Source organism: Triticum urartu, chromosome 3A (assembly GCF_056163025.1).
Source record: "Triticum urartu cultivar PI428250 chromosome 3A, HENAU_Tu73, whole genome shotgun sequence".
Classification (NCBI taxonomy): Eukaryota; Viridiplantae; Streptophyta; class Magnoliopsida; order Poales; family Poaceae; genus Triticum; species Triticum urartu.
The window spans coordinates 732,779,883-732,802,502 of record NC_141875.1 but is presented as its reverse complement, the minus strand read 5'-3'; the positions used below and the strand labels follow the sequence as shown (position 1 = coordinate 732,802,502).

Here is a 22,620-nt window from a genome sequence, read left to right as displayed (position 1 = left end):
AACAATGTTAGAGCTTCGGTGTCCCTTGCTAAATAAGTACTCCCTCCGTAAACAAATATAAGAGTGTTTAGATCACTAAAGTAGTAATTTAAATGCTCTTATATTTCTTTACAGAGGGAGTAGCTATTTGGATATTGCCTTCTGCAATAGTCAACTTTCCTGCCTCATGTCAGTTACCAAGAAGATCGTCATGTTTGAGGCCATCTTGGATGAACGTGCTGTGCTTGTGTTCAGTCCCGGCCGGCTTCATATACAAAACAAGCACATCACAGCACGTTCCATTCCTCTCCGCTTCGCCAGCGGGTTCCAGCAAGCAAACCCCGCGCAGAGCTCTAATTCACTGGTCGGTTGAACGAGCTAGGGATCTCGTTGCGGCAGGCGGTGGTCGGCATGGCATGGATCATGCTGGCCCCTTGGTGCTGTCGGCGGCAAGGGTGGTCGTGGTAGGGCCTGGGTAGGCTTAGATGGATGCAACCGGCCGGTGGTGGCGATCATGTGTGCTTGGGGCCAGATCCGGCTACCCTATTTTACTCATTCCAGTGATGTTGCGGTAATCGGTGTTGGTGTCCCTTTTTCAGGCGTGGGGCAGTGGCGCTGCCACACGGCTGCGTGCTGCAGCTCACCGTGTGGCATTGTGTTGCATGTTGCATGAAGGTTGGCCGGTTATGAGGCAGGCCCACTCTGGGCCCGCGGCTGCGGCTCTTGGTTGTTGGGCATGGCAGGTGGTGGGCACAATTAATGGAGGCATGTGGTCATGGTGGTTGTGTAGCGGGGAGGTGCACAGCCATGGTGACGGCTCAGTGGGTGTAGTGGTCATGCTGGCGTGGTGGTACGGCGGGTGCCGTACTAGGGACTTGTGGTTGGCCTCAACGTGTTGGCTTAGCAGGGTGCCAGCTTCGGTGGTGGGGTTTTGTTGGCATCTCTTTGGTCATTCCTCTATGCTTTGGTGTGGTTGTGTAGTCCTTCTGCTCTCATCTTGTATGGTTCGTCATTTCATCTACTATATCTAAATAGGAGCACCCCACTACCTGATTTCTCTTAACATGCAGGCTATCCACATCATCTTGCCATGTCATCAGTTCTCCACCCATGGAATCGTACGTGAGACATGCAGCCTATCCCATCTTAACCAACGCGATCATAATCTCCAATAGACCACGCATGCAAGATAATCTACTATATCTAAATAGGAGCACCCCATTACCTGATTTCTCTTAACATGCGGGCTATCCACATCATCTTGCCATGTCATCAGTTCTCCACCCATGGAACCGTACGTGAGACATGCAGCCTATCCCATCTTAACCAACGCGATCATAATCTCCAATAGACCACGCATGCAAGATAGCATGCAAACAATCAATATACGCATGCAGTCGTTTCATGGACAGACATCAATGTACAATCGTAAAGTATCTTGCTAGCTATTAACACTGGGTTCAGGAACAAAGAATGTAGTGGGTAAAAAACAATTAATCTGAAAAATTTCGGCACTGTTTAGCTGCATATTAAACGATGGAGTTGGTAGCACACAAAACATCAGATCCATATAGTACATAGCATAAGCAACAGAGCAGCACATTATCCAAATAGTTCCTTTACGCATACACAGCACAGGGAACAAATAAACAAAACAGCTAGCAGTGCTAGTCAAATTCAACCCACGTTGCTACCAAATCGGATGTTATCATCACAGATCATAACCAATCTAGTGCCTGAAACGTCCTTTAGTTATGCAAAATTGAAAATTCTCTTTGTTGCTGTGCCGGAATGTAATGGATAGTAACTACTTGAATTGTATTTTGGCTGATGATGATCCCCATTTGTTATGCCTGAATGGCAGTGTAGCCATGTTTCGCCTCCTAGTTTGCTTCCCTTGCATTTGAACAAACTGTATTTTTCACCGCACAGCACATAACTGTCCGACGTCCTTCATTGCCTTCCTGAAACGTTAATTAGCAGAAAACGGGTTAACACGCAGGCAAAACTTATTACCAGTACAAAATGGAAAAACGAAGGAATTTAAGTCTTACTTGTTGGCTCAGGTAAATATTTTTTTACAAACGTGCTCAATCTTTTGCCAGTTTGGATGTCCGACTGTTTGGCAGGACTCCATGAACTCATCATCCAAGTATGCTAGACGAAGCCCCTCGAGAGACTGGGGCAGTGTTGGAAGCGACCGGACATTCGGGCATGAACTAACCACCAGTTCCCTGAGTGATGTGAGGTGCTCCATGTTTCCTGGTAAGGCGTCCCAGCTGCAGTTCCAAAGCTTTAGCACATGAACATGTGGGAAAGACTCAACAAGCTGAGGAGCAGGCCCCAGTTGTCCCCAATCCCACAACACAAGTTCTTGCAGGCAGCCGTACTGCTTACCCACCATCCAATCTGGGTACCTCGTACCTTGATAGTTCCATATTTCCAGTTTTTTAAGTCCTAGGGGAGGGCACAGGCCCTCAAGTACCTCTGCGTCAACTTCTCGACTGCACCTATTGGAAGCATTACGACTCCACCGCAGTTCCAATTCAGTGAGCCGTTCCTTGGCAGCTAGATTGGCTTCAAGAGCTTCCTCCTTGCTTCTAACATTTTCAAGGCCCTTGATGTGCAGGTAGCCACGAAGCTTGTTTAGGTCCCTCAGCTGTTTTATATCATAACCTTCTTGTAGGTTGCTTACTTCGAAGTCTCTTAGAGTGTGGAGTGATATAAGCCCGCCTATGTTAGGAAGTTGCTTGTCGTAGAACCGAGATGTTATGTACCGCAAGTGGACATGAACACCAAAGTTAAACTCCTTAACATAGCCATCGCCAAAATCTAGGAGCTGGATATGCTGAAGTTTACGTATTGTGCTTGGTAAAATTACCTTCGGATAGCCATAGTTGCTTATCCTAAAAGCAAGATAGCGTAGGCGCTTTAGCTGACTAATGGATTCTGGGACCGAGAACTTGTTGCATACCTTGATCTTGATTGCAACATGTTCCTGGCTGAAAGCAATCGCAAGCACCCGCAATTTCAGCAGCCTCTTGCATATACTCTCAATCACTCTTTCCTCAACTAGTGTATCCTCTTCAACACCATAAACAATGAGAGTACACAAATTTTCCAATCCAAGGACCTTCCCGGTAATCAACTTTGTATCATATTTCTCAACAAAGAGATGCTGGACATCTCGAGGGACATCTCCGTTCCATCCTTCTCCTCCTTGGCTACCTGCATTTTCGATTCTGAAGCAATTTCGAGCGACCTTGTCTAATAAACCATGCACCACATCATGAATTGTGAAACAACCAATCTTATCCCAAGTTTGTTCTGGTTGTAGAAATGAGCATGACACTAACTCTTGAATGTAGCCCTCAGCCACATCTTCCATGTCCTCTGTTGCACAACTCGTCTTTACAAACCCTTGCGCCATCCACAAAGCAACTAACTGATTCCTTCTCAACTTGCATCTTCTGGGGAAAATACTGCAGTATTCTAAGCATCGCCTGATGTCTGGATTAAGCCGCTGATATATAGACCAAATAGAACGCATCGTCTCATTCAATTTGTGAACCTTTGCATTCAACATGTCAAGCTTTGCAGTATTTTTCCAAAAACTGTTATATGGGGTTGTCTCTGCCACTGTAACTGCAGTGACATTCTCCTGCAAGAAGCAAAATTTCAAATGAGTATGCCATTAACGTATCTGTTCTATTTAATAGAGATATATGGAATTTATCACTATATCAATAGTTACAGGAACCAAGCGGCAAGCTTGGTAAGTTATAGGTCGTTTAGATGAGAACTCACCTCCGAGCTTGCCGCTCCTGGCGTGTTAGGCGTATCTTGACGAAGTCCATTTGGAGCATGTTCGGCCTATACAAATAACCAATAGGCATATTATCTTATTTATTACTGGCTCCGAGCAACAAAAGTGATCAAGGTGTACAAAAGCTCTCAAGAATAAGTTTTGTGGGAGGGATGCCACGAGAGTGATTGTACCTGGTGTGAGAGTGATCGTACCTGATGTGAAGTAATCACACCAGTTTTGATATATCCGTCAATGGTTTCTGTTTCAGCAAGTCTATTGATTACATATTGCGTATCTGGTCTCTTCGCCGGGTTGAAGTTGGTGCACTCTATTCCTATCTCAGCACATACTCGAACCTGTTCCAGCTGTACATTGCTCTGTGATTTCCCCATCACGTTACTCCAACTTCCAACAACCTACAAATTGAATTTGTGAGTTACGAAAAGAAGCACCATTATTTTAAATGTGATATATATGATGTTAACAGCTTACACAAAACCACATCAACTAAGACTTCAAACTAACAATAAATTTCACATATCGGAACATACCACGTATCAATTCAATAAAGAAGAAAGAAGCATCCAAATTCAGGTTGGAGATAAATTGGACACGGATGATGAGATTGTACAACCATTCTCCAACAGAAAAAAGCTTTTCATTTTTTTGTTCCATTTGTAAATCTCGGTCTTATCTTGATGCTCGTAAAGTCAAAAATATATGTTGTTTGATCCTTACGCATCCATTTTTTTCCGCCGTTCAATTTGTTACCAAGAATTATATTAGGCAGTATAAAGGTAGATTCGGTCATGGAACATTGATTTGTTACAAGTCACATGTTGAACCATGTTTTTGAAAACACACCACATCAAACTAAATTTTACAGCTGAAATTATGATTTCACTCTGATTTAACTTGCCAATTTTTGGGATTGTGAGGTGCTAAATAATGGCGTAACATGAAAATACATGAGATGTAGTTCAACATGTCTTTCTAACCACCTTTTTTTAAAGACTAACCACCTCTTTTTGAAGTGTGGCAGAGTTGTGCGTGCCCTCCATCCAGCGGAGGTTCAAACCATAACTTTCATATTTATAAGGTTGTAGATCTCATACATAAAAAATATATTTTACGATCTCGTATGTATAAAAATGATGTAGAATCTCTATGTCTTTCACTCATAACGTATAGTCCATGTGGATTTATTGCTAAAAATGAAAGACAATAATATTATGCTGCATGTAAAAGAGAATATAGTAATGCATTGGTTTTGAAGTACAACCTTTATTTTCGAAATAAGACTTAAATTGTTCTTACATTGTCAACAGCGTGGTACCCCTTCTTTCCAGTCAGTATCTCTATGATTATTACACCGAGACTGTAGATATCAAACTGGTACGTGATTACACCGTTACCAAATTCTGGTGCCAAATATCCCCTATATCAAATATATATCCGTGTGATTGATCAATGACAAAGATACTACAGTCTAAGTATAAAGCTTAGTGGAAATAAAGTTTGAACTTTAAAGGGGCTTAGAAAACTTACAATGTTCCGGCTATGTTCTCGGTAATAACCCGGCTTTGCATTTCACCAAAGCACCTCGATAGACCGAAATCAGCAATTTTTGCCACCAAATTATCATCCAACAATATATTTGCCGGCTTTAGATCTAAGTGGACAATATTTTTCTGATGAAGATAGTGTAATCCCTGACAAACTCCTTCAATAATATGATATCTGTCTCTCCACGGAAGTCCGCTAGATGTATCTACAAAGGGGAAAGAATAAAGGAAGTTCAGTATTATGTGAAATACTTCAAGTCCTTATGTTCAATTGTACAAAGAGTGTACGACATGGTGAGTACTATATGGATACCCAACCAAACAAACTTTAACAGTGGAAACAAAGGTTAAAATAAAACCAGTACATAGTACATAATCCTACCAGTGATATACTCATGCAGACTCCCTTTAGGAAGATACTCGAAGCAGAGCAACCTTTGTTGTACATCTGCCATGACGAATTTTCCATCGTACTTCTCCATACTCCCTTGTGTGTCAGCACAATATCCCAGAAACCGTACTACATTTTTGTGCTTGACCATCATGAGACATTCAACTTCTCGCTGGAACTCCTTCTCGTACATATACGTATTGGACATCCTCTTCACGGCCACAGTCCTGTTCTCAAGCTTTCCCTGCAGCGCAGAGATGCATTATGAGCAACAACTTCAGCTTTCAGATGAACTTTCATTGAGACCAGGCCAGCTCAAAGTTACCGTACCTTATAAACCACCGCAAATCCACCTCTACCAATTTCCTGCTCATCAGAGAAATCACCTGTGATTTCTTCCAGGAGCGACAGTGGCAGAGCCTTGGGCTCTGCCGTTTCATCACATAGCATGCACTCCAGGTCCCTTGGTGTAATACCACTAGAACGACGATCCATTTGCAGCTACACGCCGGGGTACCCTGAAAAAAGAACAAGTGCATCATTTGGGATAATCATGCGAATCATAAATACACAATGCACACACCTCTGTTTTTTGCAACAGAAAGCAGCAACAGTTCTATTGATTCAGATCTTGTTTGGACTTTGGGTACTAAAGCTGATTAGGTCCATCCAGATGAGCAGGGGGTTTGAACTCAAATGTCCTCTAACAAAGACACAGTAATTAAACTGGATCCAGGCATGGACACGAATTGTTTGCTTGTCAGAATTGCTTGCATGATGAGCAATTCAGAGCCGTGTTGTGGAGAGAGCAAGAGAGATCTTGCTTTCATTCTCTTTATAGGAAAGAAAACTTGGAACTCTCAAGTATACTAGACTACTATATGCAATTATTGACATTTCTCTAGTAGCCCAAGAGCCTCTCACATGCATCACCCACTCACTGCAACCATTACCGTTACTGTTATTTTGCAGTCATTATTATTACTGTTACTAAGAGGGCATGTCCAAGAAAATTTCCAACCTTTTTCAAAAAATAAATCCTTGTAAGCTGCTCTGAGGAATGTGAGCAGCTCAACTCACTATGACAGGCACACTGTGAGGAGTAAACTGGAATGAACATGAATGTTTCGTTATGGAAAGCACAGTGATGAACAAATAAGATGTGTACTACTACAGCCCAGCAGCATACAGTTTCTGAGCTTCTTGATTAAGTTGTCAGTGTACACTAGTCAATTGTTTGCTTAAATTTATAAGGTTTATAAGTTCTTCGAGTAAAAAAGAATGAACATGAACTGATGGGCCTCTGTTGCAAATAATACAGCCAACAGCATTCAGGTTCTCGGCTTCCTCGACAGATACTGTTGCAATTTCGATTGGTAGAAAACAAGCACTCAAATAACCTCCCTGTATGCAGGTGACTGAATCAGGAGAACAAATTGGATCTGGAACAAATTAGAAGAAACACGCAAGACTCCTATTTGTTTGGGTACTAAAAGCTGATTCAGTCCATTAGGATGATTTGAACTTAAATCCTATCTAACCGTTGTGAGCAACATGAATCTGTTGTTTGCTAATTTCCTCTCATTCTGAAACATTATGGACATGTTTTTGCTCTTGGAATATTAGAGAAATGTCCATAACTGTTTATTGTAGCCTACCAGTTACAGTTCAGAGTTCATGAATCAGCGAAGATGTGGAAGCTAGTAGTAGTAGTAAATAACTCCAGATACATATAAGCGTCAGCTATACTGTTTGCTTGACAGCACAGTAGCTCCTTTCCTCTCACGATTAGCAAAAGAAACACACAGATCGCCTCCCTGCATACAGGCATTGACTGAATCTGGAGAACAAACTGGATCTGGAGAAGATCCTGGGTCTAGAAAAAAAGAATCTGCAGAAGCTCGTCTCGAAGAAATAATTAATTACCTGGCAAGCTTGAGCCTGATGTATGGAGAAGACCGGATAGGGGACGGATCATCTATTCATCTGTCCGTCTTGCGGAAGTTCCTTGGCGAATCCCTGGTTTCAATTTGCACACAGAGCTTGGGCGACGGATCATCTATTCATCTGTCGAGCTGATGTAGGGAAAAGATCTGATAGGGGACATCCTTTTCTATAGAGGTGAAGAGGAGATCTAGGAGGAAGAAGATGGCAAGAAGCAGCTCTGTCCGCAATAATGGAGGAGGGGGAAGCTGGCAAGAAGCAGCCTGATCTGTCCGTAATAATGGAGGAGGGGGAAGCTGGCATGAAGCAGCCTCTGCGCGCAGTAATGGAGGAGGGAGAAGATGGCCAGGTCCGTAGTAACGGAGGACGGAGAAGATGGCAAGAGCAGCGTCTCGGCACTGAACAGTTTACCTACTCCCTTTGGTGTGTATATATATATGAGAGATGCTACACACACACACGGAGGGTTTACTTGGTTTTACGGGTGGTTAGGATATGATTGGCTTAGATTTGATAGAGTGAGGCGGGCCCAACACTTAAAATTGGGCCAAGTAGGTGGATTTGGCAGTGTATATCCCGCTCTCTGTGTGTTTCCACACGATGTTGTCTTCGGAGTGCGCCTCAAGATGGAAATCGCGGATGGTGGTCCAAAGCTCAATAAATTGTTAAAGATGTTCGAAAGTGAAGCTGGAAGTGACCTTGATCTTGCGAACCCAAGCATCATCCTGGAGGGCTTCCCGAAGTTTCCAAGTCTTCCGAGAGGAAGCGTCGTAGATAAGTGGTGCGATGTCTCTTGGCTTTTGGTCCCGCACCCAAGGGGAGTCCCAGAAGGGCGTGCGCGCACCGTTGCCAATAGTTATGGTCGTTGAAGCATAGAAGAGATTTTTGTCCATCTCGTCGCACGGGTTGCCGGTCCCAACCCATAGCTTGGTGGGCTCCTTCCATTCGAACCAAAGCCAACGCAAACGAAGAGCCCTTGCAATTTTCTCCGTGTTTAGCACCCCAAGACCTCCATATTCGACTGGCCGACATACGGATTCCCAATTAACTTTGCACTTCGCGCCGGTAGTCTTATCTGTTCCCGCCCAAAGGAAAGCTCTCTCAAGCTTGTTGACATTGTGGAGGATGCTCGGTGGAACGACCAGTGGGATGATGAAGTAGATGGCTTGTGAGAATAGCACAGACTTGACAAGGGCAGCCCGACCAATGGCAGTGATATTTTGCCCGTCCCATGGTAACGAAGGACGGAGAAGATCGCAAGAGCAGCGTCTCCGCACTGAACAGTTTACCTAATCCCTTTTTTTTGAAACACACCTTGGGCGGAAATCCCTTTTGGAGCTCGGCCTCCAGTGAGACCTCCAAATTCAAATTTGAAATTTTATCAAAATTCATATTTTTACATTTTATGAAATTCTGAAAAAAAAATATAGATATACACGAAGGCATAACACACATGTGTGTAAATTTTCAGTTCAAAATACATTGAAATGAGGGTTGTGCAAAAAAGACAAATCTGGGGCTATTTAACACATGATACTATTCATCCTCCGAGGCCATGAATTTGTCTTTTTTGTATAGGTCGCAACTCCAGGTATTTCAACATGAATTCTTACACACATGTGGGTTACATCCTTGCATATACGCATATTTATTTTTAGAAATTTTTGAACTATACAAGTTTGAATTTGAATTTTTCAAAAATAAAGGCCTCCATTAAGCTCGGCCTCCAAAACGCCTCTCTCCACCTTGGGTGGGTATAACCGAAAAAGGCTTTCGCCCCGCTTTATATATAAAGCAAAATACCCGAGCCAAGCATCCAACAAGGTTCACAACACACACACGCAAGGTCCACACACATACGTAGTACCAAATGAGGTTAATAATGAGGGCATAGCTCAACAAGCCCTGAAAGCAAAAGAGCACTCACACACACGCACAGCCGCCAAAAACAGCAGGCCTGATCGGGCTCCGGTGGAGGGGGCGGTAGCGGAAGCGCCACACGGAAGGCCATCGCGTGAAGGTCGGCGAGGAGGGTGTCGATGGCGTCCCGGTCCTGGGGGCGGCTAAGCGACCGCCAAAGCTGCATGTAACCACACAGTTTAAAGATCGCGTCAGTCGCACGTCGAAGAGGCACTTTTTGAATGACAAGCTTGTTGCGGATGGTCCAAAGCGTCCAGGCGAGGACCCCAATGCACAACCACCTAATGTGGCGGTGCCGGGGCGGAGGCTTGGATTTCGGCTAACAAGTCCGGGAAGTTGGTGTTACACCAATGTACACCGGCCGTCTCGCGAAAGCAAGACCACAGGAATTGGGCCGTAGAGCAGGAGAAGAAGATGTGATTAGCATGTTGGGGAACGCAGCAATAATTCAAAATTTTCCTATGTGTCACCAAGATCAATCTAGGAGATGCTAGCAACGAGAGAGAGGGAGTGCATCTTCATACCCTTGAAGATCGCTAAGCGGAAGCGTTACAAGAACGCGGTTGATGGAGTCGTACTCGCGGCGATTCAAATCGCGGAAGATCCGATCTAGCACTGAACGGACGGCGCCTCCGCGTTCAACACACGTACAGCCCGGGGACGTCTCCTCCTTCTTGATCCAGTAAGGGGAGAGGAGAAGTTGAGGGAGAACTCCGGCAGCACGACGGCGTGGTGGTGGAGCTTGTGGTATTCCTGCAGGGCTTCGCTAAGCTCTACGGAGGAGAAGGAAGAGTTGGAGGAGGGAGGGGCTGCGCCAGGGAAGGGGTGCGGCTGCCCTCCCACCCCTCCACTATATATAGGGGCAAGGGGAGAGGGAGAGGCGCCCTAGGGTTTCCCCTAGGGGGCGGCCACCAAGCAGATTGGATCTCCCTAGGGAAAATCCTAGGGAGACTTGCCCCCCAAGCCAAGCAGGTGGAGGCTTGCCTCCCAAGCCAGGTAGAGGCGCCCCACCTCCCCAAGTTAACGTGGGAAAGGGTGTGGGGGCGCACCACCCCTTAGTGGGCTGGTTTGCCCCCTTCCCCTTTGGCCCATGAGGCCCTCCAACACTTGCCGGGGCTCCTGAAACACCTTTCGGTCATGCTGGCCATAGCCTGGTACCCCCCAGAACACTTCCGGACTCCAATACCCTTCGTCCAATATATCAATCTTCACCGCCGGACCATTCCGAAACTCCTTGTGACGTTCAGGATCTCATCCGGGACTCCGAACTACCTTCGGTAACCACATACTATTTCCCATAACAACTTTAGCGTCACCGAACCTTAAGTGTGTAGACCCTACGGGTTCGGGAACCATGCAGACATGACCGAGACACCTCTCCGGCCAATAACCAATAGCGGGATCTGGATACCCATATTGGCTCCCACATGTTCCACGATGATCTCATCGGATGAACCACGATGTCGGGGATTCGATCAATCCCGTATTCAATTCCCTTTGTCAATCGGTATGTTACTTGCCTGAGATTCGATCGTCGGTATCCCAATACCTCGTTTAATCTCGTTACCGGCAAGTCACTTTACTCGTTCCGTAACGCATGATCCCGTGACTAACTGCTTAGTCACATTGACCTCATTATGATGATGCATTACCGAGTGGGCCCAGAGATACCTCTCCGTCATACGGAGTGACAAATCCCAGTCTCGATTCGTGCCAACCCAACAGACACTTTCGGAGATACCTGTAGTGCACCTTTATAGTCACCCAGTTACATTGTGACGTTTGATACACCCAAAGCACTCCTACGGTATCCGGGAGTTGCACAATCTCATGGTCTAAGGAAATGATACTTGACATTAGAAAAGCTCTAGCAAATGAACTACACGATCTTGTGCTATGCTTAGGATTGGGTCTTGTCCATCACATCATTCTCCTAATGATGTTATCCCGTTATCAATGACATCCAATGTTCATGGTCAGGAAACCATAACCATCTATTGATCAACGAGCTAGTCAACTAGAGGCTTACTAGGGACATGTTGTGGTCTATGTATTCACACATGTATTACGGTTTCCAGTTAATACAATTATAGCATGAACAATATACAATTATCATGAACAAGGAAATACAATAATAACCATTTTATTATTGCCTCTAGGGCATATTTCCAACAGTCTCCCACTTGCACTAGAGTCAATAATCTAGTTCACATCACTATGTGATTGTAATGAATCCAACACTCATGGGGTTTGTTCATATCTCGCTTGTGAGAGAGGTTATTAGTCAATGGGTCTGAACCTTTCAGATCCATGTGTGCTTTACAATCTCTATGTCATCTTGTAGATGCAGCTACCATGCGCTACTTGGAGCTATTCCAAATAACTGCTCTACTATACGAATCCGGTTTACTACTTAGAGTCATCCGGATTAGTGTCAAAGTTTTCATTGACGTAACCCTTTACAACGAACTCTTTTACCACCTTCATAATTGAGAAAATTCCTTAGTCCACTAGTTACTAAGGATAAGTTCGACCGCTGTCATGTGATCCATTCCTGGAGCAGTCTTGTACCCCTTGACTGACTCATGGCAAGGCACACTTCAGGTGCGGTACACATCATAGCATACTGTAGAGCCTACGTCTAAAGCATAGGGGACGACCTTCGTCCTTTCTCTCTCTTCTACCGTGGTCAGGTCTTGAGTCTTACTCAATACTCACACCTTGTAACACAGCCAAGAACTCCTTCTTTGCTGATCTATTTTGAACTCCTTCAAAATCTTGTCACGGTATGTATTCATTTGAAAGTACTATTAAGCTTTTTTTATCTATCCTTATAGATCTTGATGCTCAATGTTCAAGTAGCTTAATCCAGGTTTTTCATTGAAAAACACTTTTCAAATAACCCTGTATGCTTTCCAGAAATTCTACATCATTCCTGATCAACAATATGTTGACAACATATACTCATCAAAAATTCTATAGTGCTCCCACTCACTTCTTTGAAAATACAAGTTTCTCATAAACTTTGTATAAACCCAAAATCTTTGATCATCTCATCAAAGCGTACATTCCAACTCCGAGATGCTTACTCCAGTCCTTAGAAGGATTGCTGGAGCTTTGCATACTTGTTAGCATCTTTCAGGATTGACAAAACCTTCTGGTTGTATCACATACAACTTTTCCTCAAGAAAATCGTCGAGAAAACAATGTTTTGACATCCTATCTTCAAGATTTCATAAATAATGCAGTAACTGCTAATATAATTCTAACAGACTCTTAGCATCGCTACGAGTGAGAAAGTCTCATCGTAGTCAACTCCTTGAACTTGTCGGAAAACATCTTAACAACAAGTCGAGCTTTCTTAATGGTGACATTTACCATCATTGTCCGTCTTCCTTTTAAAATCCATCTGCACCCAATAGCCTTACGACCATCAAGTAGTTCTTCCAAAGTCTATACTTTGTTTTTATACATGGATCCTCTCTCGGATTTTATGGCCTCGAGCCATTCGTCAGAATCTGGGCCCATCATCGCTTCTCCATAGCTCGTAGGTTCATTATTGTCTAGCAACATGACTTCCAAGATAGGATTACGTACCACTCTGAAGTAGTACGCATCATTGTCATCCTACGAGGTTTGGTAGTGACTTGATCCGAAGTTTCATGATCACTATCATAAGCTTCCACTTCAATTGGTGTAGGTGCCACAGGAACAACACCCTTTGCCCTGCTACACACTAGTTGAAGTGACGGTTCAATAACCTCATCAAGTCTCCACCATCCTCCCACTCAATTCTTTCGAGAGAAACTTTTCCTCGAGTAAGGACCCATTTCTAGAAACAATCACTTTCGCTTCCGGATCTGAAATAGGAGGTATAGCCAACTGTTTTGGGTATTCTATGAAGATGCATTTATCCGCTTTGGGTTCGAGCTTATCAGCCTGAAACTTTTTCACATAAGCGTCGCAGCCCCAAACTTTTAAGAAACGACATCTTAGGTTTCTCTAAACCATAGTTCATACGGTGTCGTCTCAACGGATTTGCGTGGTGCCCTATATAAAGTGAATGCGGTTGTCTCTAATGCCTAACCCATAGACGGTAGTGGTAATTCGATAAGAGACATCATGGTATGCACTGAAGGAAATATGCCCTAGAGGCAATAATAAAGTTATTATTTATTTCCTTATATCATGATAAATGTTTATTATTCATGCTAGAATTGTATTAACCGGAAACATAATACATGTGTGAATACATAGACAAACAGAGTGTCACTAGTATGCCTCTACTTGACTAGCTCGTTAATCAAAGATGGTTATGTTTCTTAACCATGGACAAAGAGTTGTTATTTGATTAACGGGATCACATCATTAGTTGAATGATCTGATTGACATGACCCATTCCATTAGCTTAGCACCCGATCGTTTAGTATGTTGCTATTGCTTTCTTCATGACTTATACATGTTCCTATGACTATGAGATTATGCAACTCCCGTTTGCCGGAGGAACACTTTGTGTGCTACCAAACGTCACAACGTAACTGGGTGATTATAAAGGAGCTCTACAGGTGTCTCCAAAGGTACATGTTGGGTTGGCGTATTTCGAGATTAGGATTTGTCACTCCGAATGTCGGAGAGGTATCTCTGGGCCCTCTCGGTAATGCACATCACTTAAGCCTTGCAAGCATTGCAACTAATGAGTTAGTTGCGGGATGATGTATTACGGAACGAGTAAAGAGACTTGCCGGTAACGAGATTGAACTAGGTATTGGATACCGACGATCGAATCTCAGGCAAGTAACATACCGATGACAAAGGGAACAACGTATGTTGTTATGCGGTCTGACCGATAAAGATCTTCGTAGAATATGTAGGAGCCAATATGGGCATCCAGGTCCCGCTATTGGTTATTGACCGGAGACGTGTCTCGGTCATGTCTACATTGTTCTCGAACCATAGGGTCCGCACGCTTAAGGTTTCGATGACAGTTATATTATGAGTTTATGAGTTTTGATGTACCGAAGGAGTTCGGAGTCCCGGATGAGATCGGGGACATGACGAGGAGTCTCGAAATGGTCGAGACGTAAAAATCGATATATTGGACGACTATATTCGGACATCGGAAAGGTTCCGAGTGATTCGGGTATTTTTCGGAGTACCGGGGAGTTACGGGAATACGGGGGGAGAAGTATTGGGCCTTATTGGGCCATACGGGAAACAGAGAGGGGCTGCCTAGGGCAGGCCGCGCGCCCCCCAAGGCCTAGTCCGAATTGGACTAGGGGGAGGGGCTGCGCCCCCTCCTTCCTTCCCTTCTCCCTTCCCCTTCCTTGTCTCCTACTCCTACTACATGGAAGGACTCCTAGTTGGACTAGGAAAGGGGGAATCCTACTCCCGGTGGGAGTAGGACTCCCCTAGGGCGCGCCATAGAGAGGGCCGGCCCTCCCCTCCTCCACTCCTTTATATACAGGGGCAGGGGGGCACCCTAGGACACACAAGTTGATCTTCGTGATCGTTCCTTAGCCGTGTGCGGTGCCCCCCTCCACGATATTACACCTCGGTCATATTGTAGTGGTGCTTAGGCGAAGCCCTGCGACAGTTGAACATCAAGATCGTCACCACGCCGTCGTGCTGACGGAACTCCTCACCGAAGCTTTGCTGGATCGGAGCCCGGGCAGCGTCATCGAGCTGAACGTGTGCCAAGAACTCGGAGGTGCCGGAGTAACGGTGCTTGGATCGGTTGGACCGGGAAGACGTACGACTACTTCCTCTACGTTGCGTCAACGCTTCCGCTTCGGTCTACGAGGGTACGTAGACAACACTCTCCCATCTCATTGCTATGCATCACCATGATCTTGCGTGCGCGTAGGAAATTTTTTGAAATTACTACGTTACCCAACATGCACCACATCCAATAGGGTGCAGCTATGATGTTCGGACACACCATCACACTATGGTGTTCCAGGCGGTATTAGTCGTGAAACAATTTCCACAATGTCTTAATTGTGTGCCAAACTCGTAACTCAGATATTCATCTCTATGATCATATCATAGACATTTTATCCTCTTGTCACGATGATCTTCAACTTCGCTCTGAAATTACTTGAACCTTTCAATAATTCAGACTTGTGTTTCATCAAGTAAATATACTTAGCATCTACTCAAATCATCTCTGAAGTAAGAACATAATGATATCCACTGCGTGCCTCAGCACTCATTGGACTCCACACATCAAAATGTATTACTTCCAACAAGTTGCTTTCTTGTTCCATCTTACTGAAAACGAGGCCTTTCAGTCATCTTGCCCATGTGGTATGATTTGCATGTCTCAAGTGATTCAAAATCAAGTGAGTCCAGATGATCCATCTGTATGGAGTTTCTTCATGCATATATACCAATAGACATGGTTCGCATGTCTCAATATTTTCAAAAACGAGTGAGTCCAAAGATCCATCAACATGGAGCTTCTTCATGCGTTTTATACCAATATGACTCAAATTGCAGTGCCACAAGTATGTGGTACTATCATTACTATCTTATATCTTTTGGCATGAACATGTGTATCACTACGATCGAGATTCAATAAACCATTCATTTTAGGTGCAAGACCATTGAAGGTATTATTCAAATAAACAGAGCAACCATTATTCTCCTTAAATGAATAACCGTATTGTGATAAACATAATCCAATCATGTCTATGCTCAACGCAAACACCAAATAACAATTATTTAGGTTTAACACCAATCCCGATGGTAGACGGAGCGTGTGATGTTTGATCACATCAACCTTGGAAACACTTCCAACACATATCGTCGTCTCACCTTTGGCTAGTCTCCGTTTATTTTGTAGCCTTTTATTTCGAGTTACTAACACTTAGCAACCGAACCGGTATCTAATACCCTGGTGCTACTAGGAGTATTAGTAAAGTACTCATGTATATCCAACATACTTCTGTCGACCTTGCCAGCCTTCTCATCTACCAAGTATCTAGGGTAGTTCTGCTTCAGTGACCGTTCCCCTCAATACAGAAGCACTTAGTCTCGGGTTTGGGTTCAACCTTGGGTTTCTTCACAAGAGCAACAACTGATTTGCCGTTTCATGAAGTATCCCTTCTTTCCCTTGCCCTTCTTGAAACTAGTGGTTCTACTAACCATCAACAATTGATGCTCCTACTTGATTTCTACTTTCGCGGTGTCAAACATTGCGAATTGCTCAAGGATCATCATGTCTATCCCTGATATGTTATAGTTCATCACAAAGCTCTAGCTTGGTGGCAGTGACTATGGAGAACCATCACTATCTCATCTGGAAGATTAACTCCCACTCGATTCAAGCGATTGTAGTACTCATATAATCTGAGCACATGCTCAACGATTGAGCTTTTCTCCTTAGTTTGCGGGCTTAAGAAACTTGTCAGAGGTCTCGTACCTCTTGACGTGGGCACTAGCCTGAAATCCCAATTCCAGTCCTTGGAACATCTCATATGTTCTGCGATGTTTCAAAAACGTCTTTGATGCCTCAATTCTAAAGCATTTAGCATTACGCACTGAACTATCATGTAGTCATCAAAACGTGTATGTCAGATGTTCGCAACATCCACAACCGACGCTCGAGGTTTAGCTCACTGAGCGGTGCATTAAGGACATAATCCTTCTGCGCAGCAATGAGGACAATCCTCAGTTTACGGACCCAGTCCGCATAATTACTACTATCAACTTTCAACTAAATTTTCTCTAGGAACATATCTAAAACAGTAGAACTAAAGCGTAAGCTACGACATAATTTGCAAAGACTTTTTGACTATGTTCATGATAATTAAGTTCATCTGATTATTTAATGAACTCCGACTTAGATAGACATCCCTCTAGTCATCTAAGTGATACATGATCCGAGTCAACTAGGCCGTGTCCGATCATCACGTGAGACGGACTAGTCATCATCGGTGAACATCTTCATGTTGATCGTATCTACTATACGACTCATGTTCGACCTTTCGGTCTCTTATGTTCCGAGGCCATGTCTGTACATGCTACCGTCGTTCTAAGCAAATAAGATGTAAACATAACAAACATCACATGCAAATCATAAAGTGACATGATATGGCCAATATCATCTTGCGCCTTTTGAGCTCCATCTTCAAGGCGCGGCATGATCACCTTCGTCACCGGCATGACACCATGATCTCCATCATCATGATCTCCATCATCGTGTCTTCATGAAGTTGTCTTGCCAACTATTACTTCTCCTACTATGGCTAACAGTTAGCAATAAAGTAAAGTAATTACATGGTGTTTTTCATTGACACGCAGGTCATACAATAAATTAAGACAACTCCTATGGCTCCTGCCAGTTGTCATACTCATCGACATGCAAGTCGTGATTCCTATTACAAGAACATGATCAATCTCATACATCACATATATATAATTCATCACATCCTTTTGGCCATATCACATCACATATCATACCCTGCAAAAACAAGTTAGACGTCCTCTAATTGTTGTTGCATGTTTTACGTGGCTGCTATGGGTTTCTAGCAAGAACATTTCTTACCTACGCAAAAGCCACAACAGTGATATGCCAATTGCTATTTACCCTTCATAAGGACCCTCTTCATAGAATCCGATCCGACTAAAGTGGGAGAGACAGACACCCGCTAGCCACCTTATGCATCAAGTGCATGTCAGTTGGTGGAACATGTCTCACGTAAGTGTACGTATAAGGTCAGTCCGAGCCGCTTCATCCCACAATGCTGCCGAATCAAGATAAGACTAGTAACGGCATGCAAATTGAACAAATCATCGCCCACAACTACTTTGTGTTCTACTCGTGCATAGAATCTACGCATAGACCTAGCTCAGATGCCACTGTTGGGGAACGTAGCAATAATTCAAAATTTTCCCACGTGTCACCAAGATCAATCTAGGAGATGCTAGCAACGAGAGAGAGGGAGTGAATCATGTTAGCAATTGCCGCATTTTATGATTATGAAATTTGGCAGATGGATGTCAAAACTGCATTCCTGAATGGATTTCCGTAAGAAGAGTTGTATATGATGCAACCGGAAGGTTTTGTCGATCCAAAGGGAGCTAACAAAGTGTGCAAGCTCCAGCGATCCATTTATGGACTGGTGCAAGCCTCTCGGAGTTGGAATAAACGCTTTGATAGTGTGATCAAAGCATTTGGTTTTATACAGACTTTTGGAGAAGTCTGTATTTACAAGAAAGTGAGTGGGAGCTCTGTAGCATTTCTGACATTATATGTGGATGACATATTACTGATTGGAAATGATATAGAATTTCTGGATAGCATAAAGGGATACTTGAATAAGAGCTTTTCAATGAAAGACATCGGTGAAGCTGCTTACATATTGGGCATTAAGATCTATAGAGATAGATCAAAATGCTTAATTGGACTTTCACAAAGCACATACCTTGACAAAGATTTGAAGAAGTTCAAAATGGATCAAGCAAAGAAAGGGTTCTTGCCTGTGTTACACGGTGTGAAGTTGAGTAAGACTCAATGCCCGACCACTGCAGAAGATAGAGAGAAAATGAAAGATGTTCCCTATGCTTCAGCCATAGGCTCTATCATGTATGCAATGCTGTGTACCAGACCTGATGTGTGCCTTGCTATAAGTCTAGCAGGGAGGTACCAAAGTAATCCAGGAGTGGATCACTGGACAGCGGTCAAGAACATCCTGAAGTACCTGAAAAGGACTAAGGATATGTTTCTCGTTTATGGAGGTGACAAAGAGCTCATCGTAAATGGTTACGTTGATGCAAGCTTTGACACTGATCCGGACGATTCTAAATCGCAAACCGGATACGTGTTTACATTGAATGGTGGAGCTGTCAGTTGGTGCAGTTCTAAACAAAGCGTCGTGGTGGGATCTACGTGTGAAGCGGAGTACATAGCTGCTTCGGAAGCAGCAAATGAAGGAGTCTGGATGAAGGAGTTCATATCCGATCTAGGTGTCATACCTAGTGCATCGGGTCCAATGAAAATCTTTTGTGACAATACTGGAGCAATTGCCTTAGCGAAGGAATCTAGATTTCACGAGAGAACCAAGCACATCAAGAGACGCTTCAATTCCATCCGGGATCTAGTTCAGGTGGGAGACATAGAAATTTGCAAGATACATACGGATCTGAATGTTGCAGACCCGTTGACTAAGCCTCTTCCACGAGCAAAACATGATCAGCACCAAGGCTCCATGGGTGTTAGAATCATTACTGTGTAATCTAGATTATTGACTCTAGTACAAGTGGGAGACTGAAGGAAATATGCCCTAGGGGCAATAATAAAGTTATTACTTATTTCCTTATATCATGATAAATGTTTATTATTCATGCTAGAATTGTATTAACCAGAAACATAATACATGTGTGAATACATAGACAAACAGAGTGTCACTAGTATGCCTCTACTTGACTAGCTTGTTGATCAAAGATGGTTATGTTTCCTAGCCATAGACATGAGTTGTCATTTGATTAACAGGATCACATCATTAGGAGAATGATGTGATTGACATGACCCATTCCGTTAGCTTAGCACCCGATCATTTAGTATGTTGCTATTGCTTTCTTCATAACTTATACATGTTCCTATGACTATGAGATTATGCAACTCCCGTTTGCCGGAGGAACACTTTGTGTGCTACCAGACGTCACAACGTAACTGGGTGATTATAAAGGAGCTCTACAGGTGTCTCAAAAGGTACATGTTGGGTTGGCGTATTTCGAGATTAGGATTTGTCACTCCGATTGTCGGAGAGGTATCTCTGGGCCCTCTCGGTAATGCACATCACTTAGGCCTTGCAAGCATTGCAACTAATGAGTTAGTTGCGAGATGATGTATTACGGAACGAGTAAAGAGACTTGCCGGTAACGAGATTGAACTAGGTATTGAGATACCGACGATCGAATCTCGGGCAAGTAACATACCGATGACAAAGGGAACAACGTATGTTGTTATGCGGTCTGACCGATAAAGATCTTCGTAGAATATGTAGGAGCCAATATGGGCATCCAGGTCCCGCTATTGGTTATTGACAAGAGAGGTGTCTCAGTCATGTCTACATAGTTCTCGAACCAATAGGTTCCGCACGCTTAACGTTCGTTGACGATATAGTACTATGAGTTATGTATGTTGGTGACCGAATGTTGTTCGGAGTTTTGGATGAGATCACGAATATGACGAGGAACTCCAGAATGGTCCGGAAGTAAAGATTGATATGTGGATAGTAGTGTTTGATCTCCGGAAAGGTTCTGGGATCCATCGGAAGGGGTTCCGGATGTTTCCCGAAATGTTTGGGCACGAGAACACTTTATCTGGGCCAAAGGGGAAAGCCCACGAGGCTTTTGGAAGGTGCAAGAGGAAGTTTTGCGGAGACCAGAGGCTAAACGCCAGGAACCCTGGCGTCTAGGGGGTAGACGCCGGGAACCCTGGCGTCTAGCCCTGGAGTTCTAGAAGGACTCTTGCCTTTCGGGTGAAACCGACTTTGAGGAGGTTTTTACTCCAAGTTTCGACCCCAGGGCTCAACATATAAATAGAGGGGTAGGGCTAGCACCCAAGACACATCAAGAAACACCAAGCCGTGTGCCGGCAACCCCGTCTCCTCTAGTTTATCCTCCGTCATAGTTTTCGTAGTGCTTAGGCGAAGCCCTGCGAAGATTGTTCTTCACCAACACCGTCACCACGCCGTCGTGCTGCCGGAACTCATCTACTACTTTGCCCCTCTTGCTGGATCGAGAAGGCGAGGACGTCACTGAGCCGAACGTGTGCAGAACTCGGAGGTGCCGTGCTTTCGGTGCTTGGATCGGTCGGATCGTGAAGACGTACGACTACATCAACCGCGTTGATATAACGCTTCCGCTTACGGTCTACGAGGGTACGTAGACAACACTCCCCCCTCTCGTTGCTATGCATCACCATGATCTTGCGTTTGCGTAGGAATTTTTTTGAAATTACTACGTTCCCCAACAGTGGCATCCGAGCCAGGTTTTATGCGTTGATGTTATTTGCACGAGTAGAACACAAGTGAGTTGTGGGCGATATAAGTCATACTTCTTACCAGCATGTCATACTTTGGTTCGGCGGTATTGTTGGATGAAGCGGCCCGGACCGACATTACGCGTACGCTTACGCGAGACTGGTTCTACCAACATGCTTTGCACACAGGTGGCTGGCGGGTGTCAGTTTCTCCAACTTTAGTTGAACTGAGTATGGCTACGCCCGGTCCTTGCGAAGGTTAAAACAGCACCAACTTGACAAACTATCGTTGTGGTTTTTGATGCATAGGTAAGAACGGTTCTTGCTAAGCCCGTAGCAGCCACGTAAAACTTGCAACAACAAAGTAGAGGACGTCTAACTTGTTTTTGCAGGGCATGTTGTGATGTGATATGGTCAAGACATGATGCTAAATTTTATTGTATGAGATGATCATGTTTTGTAACCGAGTTATCGGCAACTGGCAGGAGCCATATGGTTGTCGCTTTATTGTATGCAATGCAATCGCCCTGTAATGCTTTACTTTATCACTAAGCGGCAGCGATAGTCATAGAAGCATAAGATTGGCGAGACGACAACGATGCTATGATGGAGATCAAGGTGTCGCGCCGATGACGATGGTGATCATGGAGGTGCTTTGTCGATGGAGATCACAAGCACAAGATGATGATGGCCATATCATATCACTTATATTGATTGCATGTGATGTTTATCTTTTATGCATCTTATCTTGCTTTGATTGACAGTAGCATTATAAGATGATCCCTCACTAAATTATCAAAGTATAAGTGTTCTCCCTGAGTATGCACCATTGCGAAAGTTCTTCGTGCTGAGACACCACGTGATGATCGGGTGTGATAGGCTCTACGTTCAAATACAACGGGTGCAAAATAGTTGCACACACGGAATACTCAGGTTAAACATGACGAGCCTAGCATATAACAGATATGCCTTGGAACACGGAGACCGAAAGGTCGAGCGTGAATCATATAGTCGATATGATCAA

The 22,620-nt window shown here is 44.0% G+C and overlaps 1 protein-coding gene across 3 annotated transcripts; it reads right to left on the bottom strand.

Moving 5' to 3' along the window:
• Positions 1–1,472: 1,472 nt before the first annotated feature.
• LOC125546299 (uncharacterized) lies at positions 1,473–8,092 on the bottom strand. Of its 3 annotated transcripts, XM_087514360.1 has the most exons (10): positions 7,670–8,092; positions 6,765–7,560; positions 6,074–6,261; positions 5,735–5,987; positions 5,336–5,558; positions 5,105–5,225; positions 3,979–4,203; positions 3,787–3,852; positions 2,034–3,640; positions 1,473–1,943 (listed from the first exon to the last, which is right to left on the bottom strand). In XM_087514360.1, the coding sequence occupies exons 3-9, from the start codon at positions 6,236–6,238 to the stop codon at positions 2,042–2,044; spliced, it is 2,652 nt and encodes an 883-aa protein (XP_087370486.1). In that variant the 5' UTR covers positions 6,239–6,261; positions 6,765–7,560; positions 7,670–8,092; the 3' UTR covers positions 1,473–1,943; positions 2,034–2,041. The 3 variants fall into 3 exon arrangements, with proteins under 3 accessions (XP_087370486.1, XP_048566477.1, XP_048566478.1); XM_048710520.2 differs by lacking the exon at positions 6,765–7,560; XM_048710521.2 differs by lacking the exon at positions 6,765–7,560 and having other exon boundaries at positions 4,000–4,203.
• Positions 8,093–22,620: the final 14,528 nt, after the last annotated feature.

Coding starts and splice junctions, on each gene's coding strand:
- LOC125546299 (XM_087514360.1), bottom strand. CDS start 6,238: ATGGATCGTCGTTCTAGTGGTATTACACCAAGGGACCTGGAGTGCATG. Junction 5,559..5,734: donor TCTGCATGAGTATATCACTG/GTAGGATTATGT, acceptor TCCCCTTTGTAG/ATACATCTAGCGGACTTCCG. Junction 5,226..5,335: donor GAGAACATAGCCGGAACATT/GTAAGTTTTCTA, acceptor TATTTGATATAG/GGGATATTTGGCACCAGAAT.